Source organism: Aulonocara stuartgranti (genome assembly GCF_965226115.1).
Source record: "Aulonocara stuartgranti genome assembly, chromosome: 16".
NCBI lineage: Eukaryota > Metazoa > Chordata > Actinopteri > Cichliformes > Cichlidae > Aulonocara > Aulonocara stuartgranti.
This window is the reverse complement of record NC_138952.1, coordinates 6,768,233-6,784,806: the sequence shown is the minus strand read 5'-3', so window position 1 is coordinate 6,784,806 and position 16,574 is coordinate 6,768,233. Positions and strand designations below refer to the sequence as shown.

Below are 16,574 nucleotides of genomic sequence, written 5' to 3'. Positions count from 1 at the left end.
TTTTCCTCGTAAGTGATGTCCGTTTTCTGGCACTTTTGTGTTTTTGTATATTCATATTTGTTTTAGTGTGATTTTACAGCTTTTTAGTCTTGGAGTTTCTTTCCACAAAAATTCACCACAATCCTAGAACGGCCCTAACACATCTTCATATAATTGTAAACTACCAGAAAAAAAAGATTAGATACAATCTACAAGTGGGTTCAGATACAGTAAGATTTTCACTGGATGCAAAATATTGTGTATATTTGGAATGCTTAGACAGCCAAAACTGGTTTCCCTCACTTCCTTTTAAGCCATGTATGGACTTTAACTTTGGTAACTGCGAGCTATTGATAAGGGTGCATAGGATGTTTGTGTTTCATATGGCACAACTGCAAGCACACAACACAATACTGATGATACAGTCATTACAAAAACCACCGCCTGCATTTCCTGAATAAACACAGCTAAATGCTCAACACCACACATTAAAGAGACAAGATCCCAGTTTTCTGTTTGGTTAAATAAAAAGTATCCACAACCTGCTCATCACACACACGTATATATATATGTAAGCCAGCACAGAAAGAAGTCTATGAGAGAACAGTGAGCGGATGCAGCAACAGCACCAACGAACCCAAACTGAGAGGCAACCCGAGTGGCGTCCTGACTGTCAGGATCTCAGCTTCCTCTATGAGATTTCTCTCTCATTCTGCCCTTTTTTTGCTGAAGCACCTTTTAGACATCTTTACAGCTACATGCGGGCTGTTAGGTGGAGAGGATTTTACACTGCACTGTCCATGATTTCTCCAACAGCACCCAGAAGCGATGGACCCCTGTTGGACAGCGCATGCATGTGTTAAGGAGCGTGGATCCATAGGTGTATGGCTGAGGCGCTCATCTGACTCCCAGACTGAAAACGCTACAGAAACCCCTGCATTATCTAAACTTTCACTACTTTCTAACACTTTCTACTCCTCTGCTACTGCTAATGGTTAATGGCTACCGATAGCATGTTGTCTACGCTTTACGTTAGCACTCTGCCAGCTACAAGCTAAGATGTTAGTGAGATAAATAAGATGCAGGGCTAGTGTAAGGTTTGAGATGTATGTACCCAGGACAGAGTCTCTTTAATGGGATTAGACGGTGGTAGGAAGTGAAGGATTGTCAACTGCCTCCACCTTCTGCTCCGGCGAGCAGCAGAGGAAGAGGCGGTTGCCCAGGCTCCTGAAGGCAAACCGAAAGTACATCATATGGCCCATGGCCACAAAGGAGACAGAGATGATGACCAGAAGGCCAAAGGCCTCTGGGTTTGGGGCCAGAATCACCATGATGAAGTGCAGAAGGTCTAAGAGGTAATTCATGGAATTCTGGACGCCGTTGATCACACCTCGCTCTGACTCGATCACATTCTCCTGGATGAGCTGGGTCACTGTCAGGTCAAAAGACCACAGACCTGCAGGGCAGAGGCAAAGATCAACAGTCAGCTCTAATAATCTTTTTATATCCATAATAAAACCGCTTCAGTACTCAACAGTAGCTCTACTAGGAATAATGAGGCAATATTACTGGCATCAAAGGTTGCAGATACTGCAGAGGTCCTGTGGGACATTCTTACAAGTTATATAACAGTCCAACTTGTCAAGCTGCTTGAGTCACCTGTCTGGAAGTGATAATTTTGAAAATTTGCTATCTGGTCAGAGGAAATGAACATGCCAATAAAGCATGAGCAGCAGTTCCTGAACACTCCAATTTCCTAACGAATAAAATAAACACACCTAAGAAAATGGACATCAGCACTTTGGGGTGCGTGGACCTTTTTTATTACCAGTGTTATGACTATAATGTGCAGTGAGACCTTCCCTGGAGTCCACTTAATAACTGCTTCTGGCCCTACACTGATCATCTCCAGCAGGTGTTTTTATAGAAATTTTGTTTGGAAGACCTATCAAACAACAGTATGACCGACCCTGTTGTTGCACGACTTGAAATACAATAGTGTAGCATAAAAGTACAGTCGAAATAAGAGAGAGATGCAAGTCAAAACTAACAATGTTTTTTAAGCCTTTAAAATTCTCCAAACGTCCACTGACTCCTGATTTCAGACGTATTCTTCTCCATCTGGACTCGGCCACTAATAGCTGGCGTACTAATCCATTTTGGTAAATCTCTGCACCGCATCTAAAATACAGCAAGTATTCCCAGATTGGGAAAAAAAATAAACTACTTCACTCACCAACTCTAGCAGCAATTACGCCAGCAAACAGCAGACTAACAGACATGTAGGACTGCATAGGTGGCAGCTCTTGGGTTGGTGCGGCAGTAGTAGGCATAGTGATGTTTCCACCGGTCAGGCTGTGGACAGCTTCAGGCAGGGTCTTCTCTCCAATCAGATGGGTGTAGAGGTCCTGGAAGGGTGAGACGCTGAGGTCGAAGGGGCTTCCAGGAGCGAAGACTGAGATGACACACAGTATGAGGCAGGAGAGCTGGGCCATGCCGGAGATGAAGCCAGTGCGGATCAGGCCACACTTCTTGCGAACCCAAGTGAAGGCGACGGTGCCGCAGATGCCCGAGATGGCCGAGGCTCCCATCAGCAGACTGAGCACCGAGCCATTGAGGCCCTGTGTGTAGGCGTAGCCTGTGGTGATGCAGTCAAAGCCCAGCACCGTCATGTAAAGAAAGGCCAGTGAAAGGCCGGCGAAGAAGATGTTCTGGTTGTAGTAGGCCACCCAGCCGGCCTTGAAGGTGCGCACGGGTTCAGCCATCTGGTAGCAACAGCTGCGCTGTTTGGGAGAGTCAGACTTGGCAACAACGGAGGTTTCGTTCATAAGTGGCTGAGATGACTCCTCGGGACTCTGGCCATTCTCCAAATCTGTCAAAGGGCAGAATAATGGAGGTTCTCGATTACCAAATCTAAAACACAGTCAGTTTTATTCCCCAACGATACAAACAGATAATGCTGCACTTACCTTTTGTAGGGCTGAGCTGTTTGAGCTCCTGCTGCTGCTCCTTCTGTCCAGCTTTCACAGCCAGTGCGGGCGTCTTCTGGTAGACCTTCCACAGCAGTGCGTACTCCACACACATGGAGCACAGGTTCCAGCCAGAGATGAAGCCACAGCCAACGAAATGAGAGCCAAAGGCCATAATCTGGCCCACTAACATGGGAGCCAGGATGTTGGTCAGCTGGTCAATAATCCGCACTGTGGCATTCATATCTGTTTGACAAGGGAGTGGAAGTAGAAGCTAGTTAGTTTAACAGCTAATTTAACACATTGATATAAAAAAGCTGATTATGGTCTTAAAATTCGTGTTTACAGTAATATAAACTAAGAACTAGCACAAGCGGATTGATAAGGGTCAACCAGTTCAAAGTGTTGTGCACCATGTGACCAAATCTTTCTAGCAGCTTGTCACAATGAATGGAAAACTGCAGTGACATAAAAAAAAAGAAAAAGAAATGTGAGCGAGTCAGCATCCGGGGTTCAAAGTCCTCCCAGCTGAACATATGACCTGATAACAGATCATATGAGGCCTACATCTGAAGATAAGCCACCAGTCGATAGCAAACACCTACCTGCCAACTTGCTGCTGTCCTGACCTGCTACAACAACCACCCAGTCTCTCTGGATGGTAATGGACATGGCCGTGCTGGCAAGGTTGGCAATGTTGGCGATGGTGATGACCAGGATGTAGCAAGTTGTCTGAAAATGATTAAAAAAATGTAACAGTAGTTTTATATTTGGACTGACTTTGTGTGATAAAATGACAAATACTCCCATGAAACATGAAAAACTAAGAATCGGATAGATCTAACTCCCTCATGTCATCGAATTCCATTGTAGTCCAAAAACCTCAGTATTAAGCCACAAAGCTACACAGTTCAGTCCTTTTCGATGAACACATATTTGAGTTATGTTGATTTACACAATCTCCTCAAGACCAACAAACTCAGAGGAAAAAAGGAGACAATTTAGGTTCAACTGGAGCGGCTATCCTTGAACCGAACTGGTGGCCTATGTCACCAGCTATCAGTTACCTGTAAAACAATCTTGAGATCCCTTCCTAGGCAACTGAGCTGCCATTCACACCTCCACCACTGTGACCTTAATGACTCACAAACGTCCTCACACGTCTGGGCGTGTCTTGACAATTTCCAAGATCACAGCCCTATAAGAAGATAAACACCTGCAACTCCTCAGCCTTTCAGATGACATGAAACACCTAAAAGGAGTCCAGCTGCCTTCAACTAAAGCATGATTATTTTATATATTCTAAAATAATATATTATTATTTTAGATTATGATTTTTATTTAACGTTTAACATTTACAAGGTCATCCATAAACCCATCAAGAATTCAGGTTCGAGTTCAGGTTAACATCTTTTTTGGAACACCCAAAAAGAAAAGCCTGCAGTCCCAAGCTTGATGTGTACCTCGTGGCATGTTCTGGTTTATGAAAATCTGCCTATTTAGCATGTGGTTGAATCTAAATCCAATACGGGGTTTGGTTGGAGTGTCAGAGAAAGTACACATGAGTCCACTGTTGCTTTTTAGAGGATAGCTAGAGCCAGCTTTAGCACTGATTCTCCAACTCTTTGGATTTCCAATGAAAGAATTAACACCATTAACTTAATTTCTCGATCTGTTGGACAGCGCAGTCTTAAGCTTTATTTTACCTGTCATCCCTTTAAATCACTGAATTTCACCGATTTTTTTCTGGGCTATGGTCCCCTTTTCCATGTTTCCCATTTAAAATACTGGGACAAAATCTCCCATTAGAAGAGACATTTATGTTTCATCACTGATGGATCTGTATTGATCCATACTGATTTGACCTTTGACTTAAAAAGGAGTTGTTTCTAGGGTGGAGGAGGGGTCCAAAGTAGTCATTCCTGTTCCAGTACAGCTGCACAGTTTAGCCAAGGGAACAGATAAATATATTTTTAAAAAAGATTCAATATGCATGTTTTTATTTATCTAGCTTGCCTAATTTTTGTGCCTTTGTGAAATTTTATCACAGGGTTATACTCTCCATTTTGCAGTCATTTATGGTCATGTTTGTTTCTGCTGTGACGGTTTAAGGGGGGAGGGGCAGTAGGAAATATGAGACGGGAGAACAAAAGATAGAGGCTAGAGCTGACTGAAGGGCAGAAAAAGCTTCCCAGCAAGTGTTCAATCATCTAAAAACATACTGAATAGACACCAACTGACCCCAAATGTCTAAGTCTGATGACAGGGAAGCTAGTCCTGACTAACCTGGGGGGGGGGGCATCACCCGGACCCACTAAGCAGTCTACCGAGGGGAAACACCACCAGAGTAATTATTAAAGATACGATGAGGCTAAACATAAATTACGTGGGTCATTTTAACTGGCTGCAAAGCATGGACCAGATCCCTCAACAGAAGGTGTCAAGGGTAAAGGGAACATGAGTTTCTCAACTTTTTCTAACTCTCAAAATCCGACCTGATTAGCTCTTTAAGAATGAAATCAAATGTCAACCGTTCCCACTACGTGTCAAATCAATAACTTCCTGTTGAAAAAAAAATCTATATCATTAGTTAAAATTAAAAATTTCAGCAGAAACTGCACATTTTTCTGAAGCAGACTCTGTTTGTGGGTCTGTGCATGCATTTTCACACAGCTGCTCTGGTCAGTATAGAAACAATAAAAAAACAGAAATGCTTCAGCAGGCCCAGCCACATTTCTCTCTGTGTCATGTGACTGGCCTTGAACAACCTGCTGACTGCACAGCGTTCAGCAAGACACTAAATCTCCTGTTTCACCAGTCTCTCACCACCTCCACCAGCACTCCGACAACAGCCAGCCCTCTGAACTCTCTGACCGCTAGAGAAATAGCCCCATTTTCCCACAGATACTTCAAACACAAAAGAACAACGCTGGAGGGCTTCTGTGTTTCAACCCGACACCCAAACCCGTCTCCTGTGATGAATGGAAACTTGAACAGTTTGCAGTTCTGGATCTCTGGATCGCGGAGATCAGTGAGGGAGCTCCTGTTTAGTCACATAGCTCAACAAGTGTAAAAAAGAAATAACTGAAACACCTGGTCCCCAGTAGCTTTCCTGTTGTAGTATGTATGTACTCGTATGTTAAATCTACTGCAGGCTTGAGAATCTACTTGTTTTCTAACCCCCTTTACTCAAGATTCAAGATTCGTCTTGAAGTGAAATCAAACTTTAGAGAAAGTCATTGCTGACTTTCTCCTGGAAGTGTTTCACTTTTTAACTGTAATGCTTCACATCTGCATTCAGGGAGAAAAACTGAAGTCAGGTACAGATTTAGCTACAGAGAAGTTTATGTGGACACTCTTGGATCAATGCATTAATAAATAAATAAATCTGAGTAATCCTCCACATGACTCCTTCAGAATCAGCTAATTATTTCAATCTTAGTTTATTTAATTGATCCAAAGCAAATCTTTACCAGCACACTTTGAATGTTTTCAGAGTTGCTGAACCTGTATTCAAATTTTTGGATTTTTCCAATATTTTGAGCCCTCATACCTTCATAATCAAACGAGATATACATCTGAAATTTTCAGGGCTGAAAAACTCTGTTAAAACTAAAAATAAGTCAACTTCACAGCCACTCCAAGTGTCACAATCTAAGGAAAAAATCTCATTTTTGTACAGTACTATGAAGGTGATTTACGTCTTAACGTGCCATGGTAACCTGCTCCAGAGCACGTTAAGTTTCAGATGAAAACCAACAGGTATGAAATTAACTCCTACTGACCAATCTTCAGAAAACAGCATCACCATTCCTAAAAGATTTCATTACGAGGAGAATAGGAGCATTTTAATGTCTTTGTGTTTCCCTGATAAATATAGATCTTTTGACGCAACTTTATTTCATTTTGTTTTTTTTATCTGTTGGCAATCAAAACTCTACAACAATTTTATTTTACTTTAATCGTTAACATTTGATCATAACCAGGACACCTCCACTTTAATTGCTGACATCATATCTAATGTGTAAACTACATTTGAATATTGATTTTGTATTTAATCTTTACTCTCAAACCCTTAAATAGTAAAGACTCCACAGCAGGAAAAAAAAACCCTCAGCCTCAGCCAGAAAATAATTAAGTGTAATTAAAATTTTTATTTTACTGCTCTGTACACTAAAGATCAGAATAATGGTTTTCTGCATTAACTGTTTCTTTTTAACAACAATGTTGCGTTTTGCTGTTATATTTAAAAAAAAATGTTTTTTAGAGATTTGTGATCACCATTTGATCATAATGTGATAATGTCTCTGACTGGAGTAGGTGACACTCATAGGGATTGCTTTCTCTGGACGAGTCATATGATCATGTGAACGTGCAGGTCTGAGGTGATAACCAGCTTTGTATGATAAACTCTTTCGTAGTACAAGGTGCTGGATTTGCTATGAAACACGTAGCAGCTTATCACCAAAGCTTATCAGCTTTCGCTTCTTCAAGTTACATCCTGAAGAAGACAAAAGCTGCTACGTGATGGTGTAATTTACAAGTACTTCAGTTGTGTAAAATAAAGGCCTTAATTAATTTTTCAGACCTACCTTGTTCCCTTAAATGAGCACCAATGGTTTAACGGACATGAGTAGTGCTACCTGATCCAGGTACAGTTTTTAACAGAACTTTAATGTGAATATCATTGGTACTTATAAAAGTTATGAGGGATTAGAAATTTGGGATAAAACTCATTTAACAGAGTGAAAACGGGCCCACTCCTGTGTACTCTGAGGGCCTAGAAAATATTCATAGTATGAATGTATGAATGTAAGGTTCCCAAGGTTCACTGAACTATGGGAACCTTTCTCGGATTTGACTGATTTTATTCAGAATAAACTTCATGTAAACTCAGTTCAAGTGCCATGTTTTGTCCAACTGCCTCAAGAGCGGCGTTATTTATTTTAAGGAGGAACTGATGACAATAGAAAGAGTTTTGCAAATATGAATACTGCTATGTCTTGAAATTTTAACTTGCTTTGGTGTTAACTGTTGGGTCTTTCCCTTGAAATCATGAGCAGAGAGAAAGAGGAAACTTAAATGAGGAATTATTGATTTCTTATTTATTATAAAAACAGAAGTTCAGTCTGTTAGAGAGAAATTTGTACTCATCAGCAGTCATGTGTACACCGGATTAGATTTGAAAGAAAAAAAGTTTAAATATCTAAATAATTGATTGGTGTACTACAAACTAATTATGTGTATTACTCATTTTCACTTTCACATTTTACTGTTTTTCCGCTGTTAACTGTGTTTGAATTATTTGATATATTGAAGTGAATAGGTGCTTTTAGTTTGCATTAGAATAAATTATCTGATAGGCCTCTTTCTTTTTAAATTTTCTATTAAATTTTTTTTTTACTATTTTTGATGCTTCAGTAAGTATCTGTGGGAGTCCACTTCAGGCTGTGTCCTGATAGTCGTTTGATAAGACAGGTTACACCCACAAATATTTTAGAAACAGGCTCTTTCTACTGCTTTAAAAAAAACCACTAAAGCATTAAATACTCAAGTGTAAATTCTACAGATTTTGTTCATCGATTTGCTTATAATAAGTTTATGATTTCAAGATGATTAACTTGAGTTCAAATGAACATTAAAAAATTCTAGTGGAGCTGTTGCAATCCTCTGTGGATAAGCTGTGCTCACTCCATAAATCACACTGACAGGGGAACTCGCATCAGTGAGTGAAAGTAGGAACGTTTCAACCTCAGCTTAAAGAAAGGAGGTAAAAATGCTTTCAGTGCAAATCCCCACCAAAACAGGTTGAAACAGGACAGGGGATCTTACCAGAATCCATCCATTGTAGAGCTCCGTGAGCTGGTCTTTGAACTGGAAAACAAGCATGAGGAGGACCCCGCACGCGATGACACAACTGTTCTGGACCAGCAGCGAAGTCTGGGCCACTGTGGAAAGACCACGACAGGCATTAGGGACAGAGATCTGATCAGACACAACACATTCATTATGGTGCAAAGAAGCTCATTTCATGTCTTTGCCAAATTCTTCTGTGTAATTATTTTCCAGTTTAACTGTTAAATGTCTGTGTTCAAGGGAATTCATGTTCACAGTCAAACACCTGGTTTTACATCCCAGACTGCAGTAACTATTTACAGTTTTCTTTGTCCTTGGCTGACGGTGTTGACTCAGGGCAAGCTACAGGTCCTGGCCCTTATATGGGCCAAATGTCAGAGGTGTTGTGACATCTGACCAGCAAAAAGAACTGCCAGAAACCCAATTCAAGCCCACCAAACTGAGCCAAAAAGTGCCACACATAACCCAGATTAAACTTACCTTTAAGCCTGGGGTTTTTGTCCACCCAGTCCCCGATGATGGCTCCCAGCAGGAGCACCGAGCCAGCCACCACCAGCCCATACACGGCAGTGAGCAGCAGGCTGTTCCCGTACAGCTCCACCAGGAAAACTGCCACAGCGAAGTTCCACATCCGGTCACCCTGAGGAATTTAAATTCAGATATTCAGATATTTAAAGCTATTTGTATATAGAGTACTGTGTGGCTAGCTGCAGGTGCAAAAATAAGTGAGTTTGCACAGTTGTAATGACATATAAAACAGCAATAACAAAACTAATAACGCATTAGGTTTGATTTAACACTGGATGGCCACAAATAAATATAGTCATCAAGGTGAACATGCATACATTTACTGTGTGATGTCAGTTAGATGGACATGAGCATGGTTATAATACAATGCTGGTTATAAACAGTGTGTGCTCACCCATGTTGACAGAGCGTGGCCCATGTAGATGAGAAATTTGGCCGAGGTGAAGAAGTCTCGGGTGGACTCTGTGGAGAAAACATGTTACAGCTGGTGTTCGATACCCATCTGTGACACTCAGGCTCCTCTCCTGGGAAATATTCAGTAATTTCTCCTGCAACAGAAAAACAACTCACCCATGCACGTCTTTTTAGTTCCAGAGTTATCCATTTTAAAGCTCTTCAGATAGAAACAACCGGCTTGATATGTCTAATATATATTCTCTCTTTTCTGCTAGATCCCCTTTTGTAATGCAAAAGGAGGTCGACTCCGACTACCTCTGCACCTAACTGACACAATAACCGGAAAAAACAAAAGAAGACACGGCGTTTCTCCCTTTTTCTCCTCTCCAAACTTAGCTATCACTGTAGCTGAAGTTGGAAAGAAATGATTTTATAGCCCGAAAGGCCGGGTGGGTCGCAGGGACACGAAACCGGGAGACGAGCTCCTGTCAGCTGGGCTCCTGTGGACTGTCTGCTCGGCTCTGCTCTCCGCAGCTGCTGCTGCTCTGTTTACGACCCGCCTCGAATATACCCCGCGCGGTCACGTGACTGCCCTTTCTTTACCCCTGTGTCAAAAACAGACGCGGTCCTGCCTACTTAAAGAAAAAAAAAAAGAAGAAAAAGAAAAAAATGCACTATAGGAGCAGAAAATGGTGTCATTGTTACCTTGTTACAGTTAAACCCTCCGGTTCCTCTCACAAAGGTGAGCTTCGGTTTTAAATGCTCCCCTCCTCCACTTGTTTACCTCCTAGCAACATGCATGATTATTTACTATTATTGTTATTCTTGTTATTCTTGTTATTATTATTATTATTATTATTATTATTATGATGATGATGATGATCATTATTATTGAAAAGAAATTTAAGTTTTATACAGACATTTAAGAAAAATAATAAAGATATAAATAAGGAAATTAAACTGTTGGGTAACTATAATGGACACGAAATTGAAATTATTAGCTAATAGCATGCATGACAGTTAAAATTGTTAGCTAAAAAATACATTAACAATGTTTTTATCTTAAATATTTTGAAAGACAATTAAAAAAATGTGAATAGTAATAAATGTGTTGAATATAAGGCTTTCCCTCCTTGCGGGGGTTCTGCAGGTTTCTTCCTGTTAAAAAGGAGTTTTTCCTTCCCACTGTCGCCAACTGTCTGACCATAGGGGGTCGTCTGATTGTTGGGGTTTCTGTCTAATATTGTAGGGTCTTTAGATTATAAAGCAGATTGAGGCCACTGTTGTTCTAAATTGGTGCTATATAAATTAAACTCAATTTAATTTATTGAAAATGGATTACAATGAATATAGAACTGCCTAGCAAGGAAGAGGAAGACCACAGAGGAGGTTCAAAGATGCAGGGGGGTTGTGTCACAGAGGAAGGTGCTAGGGATAGGTTAAGATGGAGGGAGATGATCCGCTGTGGTGACCCCTAAAGAGAACAGCCGAAAGAAAATCAGGAGAATATCAAGGCCTGTTGAAGTTTTAGATTGAAGTGACCACTAACCAATTATCTGCCATTTTTGCTGTGACCATTTGCCAAAACTGGTTGCCAGGGAAAAATCTGTATTCCTCAACCAGTTTCTCTGTGGTTGCTTGAGGTTGCTGAAATTAGTCACAAAGAAGTGCAAATTGCTGCACCACAAAAATCTTTGCAATCGCTTTCTTCTCTAGCAGATTGCAGCAGTCGACCGTAATTTGCATGGAAGACACCGACTGCAAACACTCACCAAAGTCTCTCCAAACATCTATGAAACTGTGAAAAATGCAACAAAAGCACAAACAGAGAAAATCCGTCTTCAAAATAAAAGCACCACCTTTTGAAACATGTCTGGAACACAGAGGCACAACTTTTACTTTGAAGGTGAATGTTTTTTGCACTTTTAAAAGTTTTATTTCAATTTTACTATTAGTTGGAGGGTGTTGTAGACAGTTCTGCATCTTCCATTCAAAGTACAACGAACAGCAACAATCTGCAATCATAAGGATGTTTTTGGAGCAGCACCTTCTGTGTGACTGATAGTACCAACAACCACCAGCAACCACTTGCCAGCTTCTGATCTGATATGGTAGACAACCCCAAAGCATATTTTAATAGATATTAAAATACAGTTAAAATATAGTTGAAAGGATTAGAAATAAAACATACTGGAAAGTTCTGCATCAGCAAAGATGGTGGTGAAAGCGTAAAAGTCAACAAACTGTTTAAGCATGTGTTTTTTTTATATGACATATATGTCATTATAACAATTTTATGTTCTGGTGACCTCAATAAAGTTAATTTAGATAACTGAATGAGTGGCAAGACTTGCTTCTACAACACAGATTTTATAAGTTGTTCACAGATCCAGAATCCAATGTGGAAGTCCCTTAAACATGATTTTCTGTTAATGGCCAGCAGAGGGCGACTCCTCTGGTTGTATAGTTCAGCAGTCCCACATGAAGTGGAACATGAAGTTCACTTTGTAAATTGTGTTTTTTATTGGAGTCTGAAAGAAGCATAAACCACAGTTTGCTTCAGCATGTGATTAACAATTCTCTGCACGCATGTAGCTTGTGACATCTGGTTTCAAAACGGGAACATAGTGAAGGTGAAAATGTTCACCCTGGACTTTGCTCAACATTATGATGTCACAATTTCTTTGGCCATCTTTGATATGCAGTCTATGGTATTTAAAGTTACATATTGTATATACAAGGCATTTAAATGCTTTAAAACACTTACATAAATTTTAACTGATGCATTAAAACACCATGACGCATGTGTGACCTACACATTTGTACCGTTTCCAAATATTATTAGTGCTTCATTGAAGTATAAGTATTCTTTTGTGAAAATATGTTAAAAGTTTTAGATCTAGTATGATTCTTTTGCATGCCATTCTTTCTTTTAAATTGAATCAGAGAAAAGCCAAAGACCAAGGGAGAGCAGAGTTATATCAAAGGTTAAAGATTAATGGAGCGTTTTCTGCCCACGTGATACCACATACAAAAGAAACTTTTGGTTATTGCGCTGACCTAGTGGAGCTGTTTACCTCCTGCTTGCTGCTGCAGGTGAGTTTGGAGGTAAAACTTGTGTACATAGTGCACATTCGGATGACTTGCATTCGTGCACTTTGTCAACAGAACAGTATTACAGCTGTAATTACAGCTTGCATGGATGAAGCCTCCTCGGGCCGCAATAAACACTCAGTGAACACCTGCATGTATGTCTCTTTTAACTGCACATTGTATGAACTCTGATCAGCTGAGTGAGACCCTCACTGAAACATCATGACTGCTCTCCAGTGACACAGTTTAGGTTTTTTGAGGTTTTTTTTAGCACACTCCAGTGAATAATACCCACACATACAGCCCTGTATTGTGCTCGGTCCTGTGGGGGCAGGTTCTATGTGGCTTTCATATTATACCACAAAGATCAAGTGCTTTACTTTTGTTGGGTTTGATGCAAATTTAGAGCTGTTGTTTTTATCCATTTGCAACACAAAACTTTGCACAAACTCAACTAAACCTTCCAGTTTTACCACCTCAGCCCTGCGGTGTTACGAAAGCTTAAGCATGAAAACAAAAATGGACTCTGTGAAGCTCCTAATCTGTCTCAAGGTCAAAAACACCCACAAACACACTGAACGCAGTCCATCAAAATGACATGTGACAAAGCAGAGCCTCTTTGCTCTTTGTGGGAGGATCTCATTGCAGTTCTGTTGGTTACTTAAATCCTTGTTGCAAAATTACTCTAAAATCTGACGACCGGTTGCATCACATTCTGGAGTGTAGAAAGAAAAACTGCAGCTTTGTGATGCATAAAAACAAATGCATCTCCAGAATTCTTTATAGGTGAGCATTCACGTCTAATTTGGCACTAAAGTATTGTTTACGATGTCCAAAATGCTTGTGATGTGTTTTAATGATCTTCATCTTCTTCCTTTCATAAATATTATTGCACTGGGTAAAGTAGTATAAGCAGGAGATGGTCACTCATTTCCTGCTTATTTATAGGCATGAGAAAAGTTTATTCAAGGCTGGATTTCCAAGAGAAATCAAAGAGCAGATGCCTGAGTTGGATCTGTCCAAAGGTTGCAAAACTGCTCCAAAGCACAATTCTACATTCAATGATACAGCTTAACCTGAGCAGAAATATAAAACCAGAAATCCACTGTACCAAGCTAAGATGTAATCTGGTTCATGACCTCTTTAAATCTAATATTTGAGTTGTCTGTGATGCAAACTGTTAATTCGTGGTTTTAAAAGTTGCTAACTAGAAGTGGATGGGTTTTTTTTTTTTAACTTTCTGCAAGCTGTGTAATTTGTTAATAATTTTATTATCTTATCCTTGTTAATACGAGCACCTTCCACTTAGAAGAAATGTGAATAAGATATTAATTTACCAGGTTATCGGTGTCCTGCTTAGGATTATATAAATACAATGCTCTCACTGGACTTTCCACCTTTTTGGAACACCCAATGGAAAAGTTAATAATAGATGAACGGTAGTACTAAAATAATAAACATCACAATTTCCAGTTCCTGAAAATGTGCTTACTTAGCATCTGATAAGAGGTTAAAGGTTTTATACATTTTTTGTATGCTTCATTAAAACTATTGACATTGATCTTCTTGTCATGATCCTGACAAGACACCTGACTTTCATTTGGATATTACTTAGACAAGCACTGTCCACCTAAAATTTGTTTCAGACTAACTCTGCACTTGTATGGAAATAGCACCGCTGCATGTCTGTGGTCTCCTCCCACAGGACAATGTGTCCGCCTGCACCTTAAAACAGCTCGAGGAACATAACAAAAACGTCGTACCTACCACCAGTGTCACCAGCAGCCACTCTGACGCCACACTTTAGTTTTGGACTCAGCATTCATGTTTGTATTTTTTCCTTCTCCATGTTTGTTTTCTTGAGTTGGAAGTCTATGGAGACCTAAGGTATCAGATAACACTAGTACAGTATTGCACAAAGCTGCTGCAGCTCAATGAACTTTAATTGTATAAAAATAAAGACTGAATATAGACAAGGGGGTGAAACGAACCCTTGCAAACACAAGTCAAAGAGTGAGAGGGCTTTGATATTGATGCAATTAATAAACTGCAAACAGGCCATGATGGAGAGGTATATTTCAGTAACTCAGAGAAGATAAAGCAGTTGGCTACGGCTCCTTGTCTCAGCACATTCCTCAATCAAACTGGACACAGCTCTAACTTTGAGCCTTATCGAAATCTAGCTGGATGACTTTGAAAAATATTAACCTACTAAAAGCTTATTATGGAGGGTGAAACTAATCAGATAGACCAAAACTGTTTTTTGTAGCAGGTTGTAAACTTGTTTATTTCTGCTGTAGAGTTGGGAGTCTATGGGACTTGACTAATTTATGGAGGAAGTCTCAAGTGGCCACTAAAGGAACTACAGTTTTTGGCCCTAGAGCACCACCCTGCATTCCAGAAGACCCAAAGGGGATCCCCCTGAAGATGCCACCCCCCGGGAGGTCCTGTGTTTAAGAATACTTGGTGGTTTTGATGTTGAGTTTTACCATGATAACTGGTAATTACTAACAAATCCACTAATTTACAGACACAAAGAGAATCAGTGCAGCTTCTTTTAGCCCAGGTTCCTTCCAGTAGATTAATCCAGCCCTAAATTTAACTCTTAATGTGTGATCCAAGCAGGTTGGAGGTTGAGTTATTTTAGGACGAAGCTCTGTGAATGCACATGAAAACAAATGCAGTGCATATGCATACTGTGCTGTCTCATTGCATGAGGGAGCAAAACTGACAGCGACAGGTAACATAAGCACGTATTTTGAGCCGGGTGATGACAATAGGAGCTTCAGTTCCTTTGTGATCTTTTACAGAGCGCCCAACCGTCTCAAAGCCTGCACACACTGAGCCGCTACAAACAGATTACCAGCTCCACTATTAGTGGGCCGCTGTGTCAGGGAGCTGTCATCAGCGGTCAGGCGGCTGCTCTGTCATTTTGTGGTCATGTGACCGGCAGGTACGTCTGTCCCTGAAGGGATCCCGGGATGTGCAACAACAAGCTGTGTTTACATCAGCTAAATTTGTACTCCTGGATAAAAATATTTGGATGACCTGCCTCTTGTGGCTCAAAGTTGTCTCACATTTACCAGCCGCAGCTAAAGAAGGGATCCAGGTGCAAGATGGGAAATCTCTTATTCATCTATTCTTTATGCTTCTCCTCTTTTTTTGTGCTCTGTTGCAATGAAGGTGTTAAAGAACAGCTCAGTCGTATTTCAACAAAATCTGATAAAATCCAAATACCCGAGGCATGGCTCTTGAGGTATCAAGGTCACAACACCTGATACAGAAAGATGACCAACCATCTGAGTGACCAAAGAAACAATGGTCGTAATCACCGTTTTGGGAGCACAACAGGGCTGTGGTCGGTTTAGTTTTTGTGGATATAAGGCCAATGAGTTTTATATGTGCCTGACAACTCCACCACAGAAAAATAAACATCAAGGGTCACAGTCTGGCCGGCTGTGGCAACCTGTGGCCGCTGTTCCTGAAATGACAGCCCTCGCTTTCAGGGAATGAGACTGCAAACATCTGACAGCTGTTTCCGATCAATAAGGCATTGCAGCTGAGTGGACAGCGAAGCAACGTGAGGCTTCAGGCAGGTGTGTTTGTCAAGTTTAAAAGGTGCTTGACGGATTTGGCCTAAATGGCCTAAATGTCATTAGGATGAGTCTAGCTAGCTCAGCAGAGCCACAAATTCACCTTTATAGACCGAATGTCAGGTGTGCTGTGGCATCTAGCCCACCCGACATCTGCAGT

At 40.6% G+C, this 16,574-nt stretch overlaps 1 protein-coding gene across 1 annotated transcript; it reads right to left on the bottom strand.

Moving 5' to 3' along the window:
- On the bottom strand, positions 1-10,333 carry slc40a1 (solute carrier family 40 member 1). Its single transcript, XM_082507996.1, has 8 exons — positions 9,903-10,333; positions 9,727-9,794; positions 9,285-9,444; positions 8,781-8,896; positions 3,554-3,680; positions 2,949-3,194; positions 2,216-2,851; positions 1-1,435 (listed from the first exon to the last, which is right to left on the bottom strand). Exons 1-8 carry the CDS (start codon positions 9,934-9,936, stop codon positions 1,119-1,121), a joined length of 1,704 nt encoding a protein of 567 aa, XP_082364122.1. The 5' UTR covers positions 9,937-10,333; the 3' UTR covers positions 1-1,118.
- Positions 10,334-16,574: the final 6,241 nt, after the last annotated feature.